This window comes from Mandrillus leucophaeus, unplaced genomic scaffold (assembly GCF_000951045.1).
Source record: "Mandrillus leucophaeus isolate KB7577 unplaced genomic scaffold, Mleu.le_1.0 Scaffold11, whole genome shotgun sequence".
Classification (NCBI taxonomy): Eukaryota; Metazoa; Chordata; class Mammalia; order Primates; family Cercopithecidae; genus Mandrillus; species Mandrillus leucophaeus.
The window spans coordinates 1,195,629-1,196,451 of record NW_012099209.1 but is presented as its reverse complement, the minus strand read 5'-3'; the positions used below and the strand labels follow the sequence as shown (position 1 = coordinate 1,196,451).

Genomic DNA, 823 nt, shown 5'->3' with positions numbered 1-823 from the left:
AGAGACGGGGTTTCACCGTGTTAGCCAGGATGGTCTCGATCTCCTGACCTCGTGATCCACCCGCCTCGGCCTCCCAAAGTGCTGGGAGTACAGGCGTCAGCCATCGCGCCCGGCACATTTATTCTTTTCTCTGAAATGTACATTTAACTAGGCGGACTGTATTTTTATTCGCTAAACTTGACAACTCTATGGGATCCTCTCCGAGGTTACATCCTGAAGGGAGTCGGTGTTAACCGGACGAAGAGTGTATGAGGAGTGTTCTAGGCAGCTAAACGGTGCTAAAGTTCCTAAGCAGGTCTTGCTGTAATTATCTATCACAGCCCTACTAGGGTGGTTGAAATTATTGTCATCAGGAATCTTCCCCAACCAGGCCCGCCCCTCCCACGTCCTCCCTTAGTCAAATTACGCCCATCTCATATTCCAAACCGGGTCTCCAGGGTCTGGAGTTTGCAAATGGGGAAACTGAGGCTCCGAGGCGGGGACCAGAAGAAAGCGTGGGTGGGGACCAGTTGGAGAATGCACCATCAGTGCGGGCGGGGACCAGCAGCAGAGAGCGAGGTGGGCGGGCGAGAAGGAAACCCAGAAAACAACACGGGCGGAGACGCGAACCAAAGAGCTAGGCGGGCGAACTCAGCTGAGAACCCGAGAGTGACGTGCACCGGGCCGGGAAGGAGAATCGAGGTTCGGCTCGGGCGGGGACGAGAAGCAGCGCTCGGGCGAGCGAGGACAGACCGAATTTTTAGGGTCCTAGCGCAGCGAGACTGACAATAGGAATAAGGAATGGAAGAAAGGACAGCGCGAGCTTGGCACAGGGCAGTGCAAA

The 823-nt window shown here is 55.4% G+C and overlaps 1 protein-coding gene across 1 annotated transcript in view; it reads right to left on the bottom strand.

The window, feature by feature from the left end:
* GTPBP3 (GTP binding protein 3 (mitochondrial)) overlaps nt 1–603 on the bottom strand; it is a 7,177-nt gene extending 6,574 nt beyond the window's left edge. Inside the window, exon 1 of the mRNA XM_011990008.1 lies at nt 407–603. Coding sequence (XP_011845398.1) covers nt 407–525 — 119 coding nt within the window. The 5' untranslated portion in view covers nt 526–603. The remainder of the gene's footprint in view (nt 1–406) is intronic.
* Nucleotides 604–823: the final 220 nt, after the last annotated feature.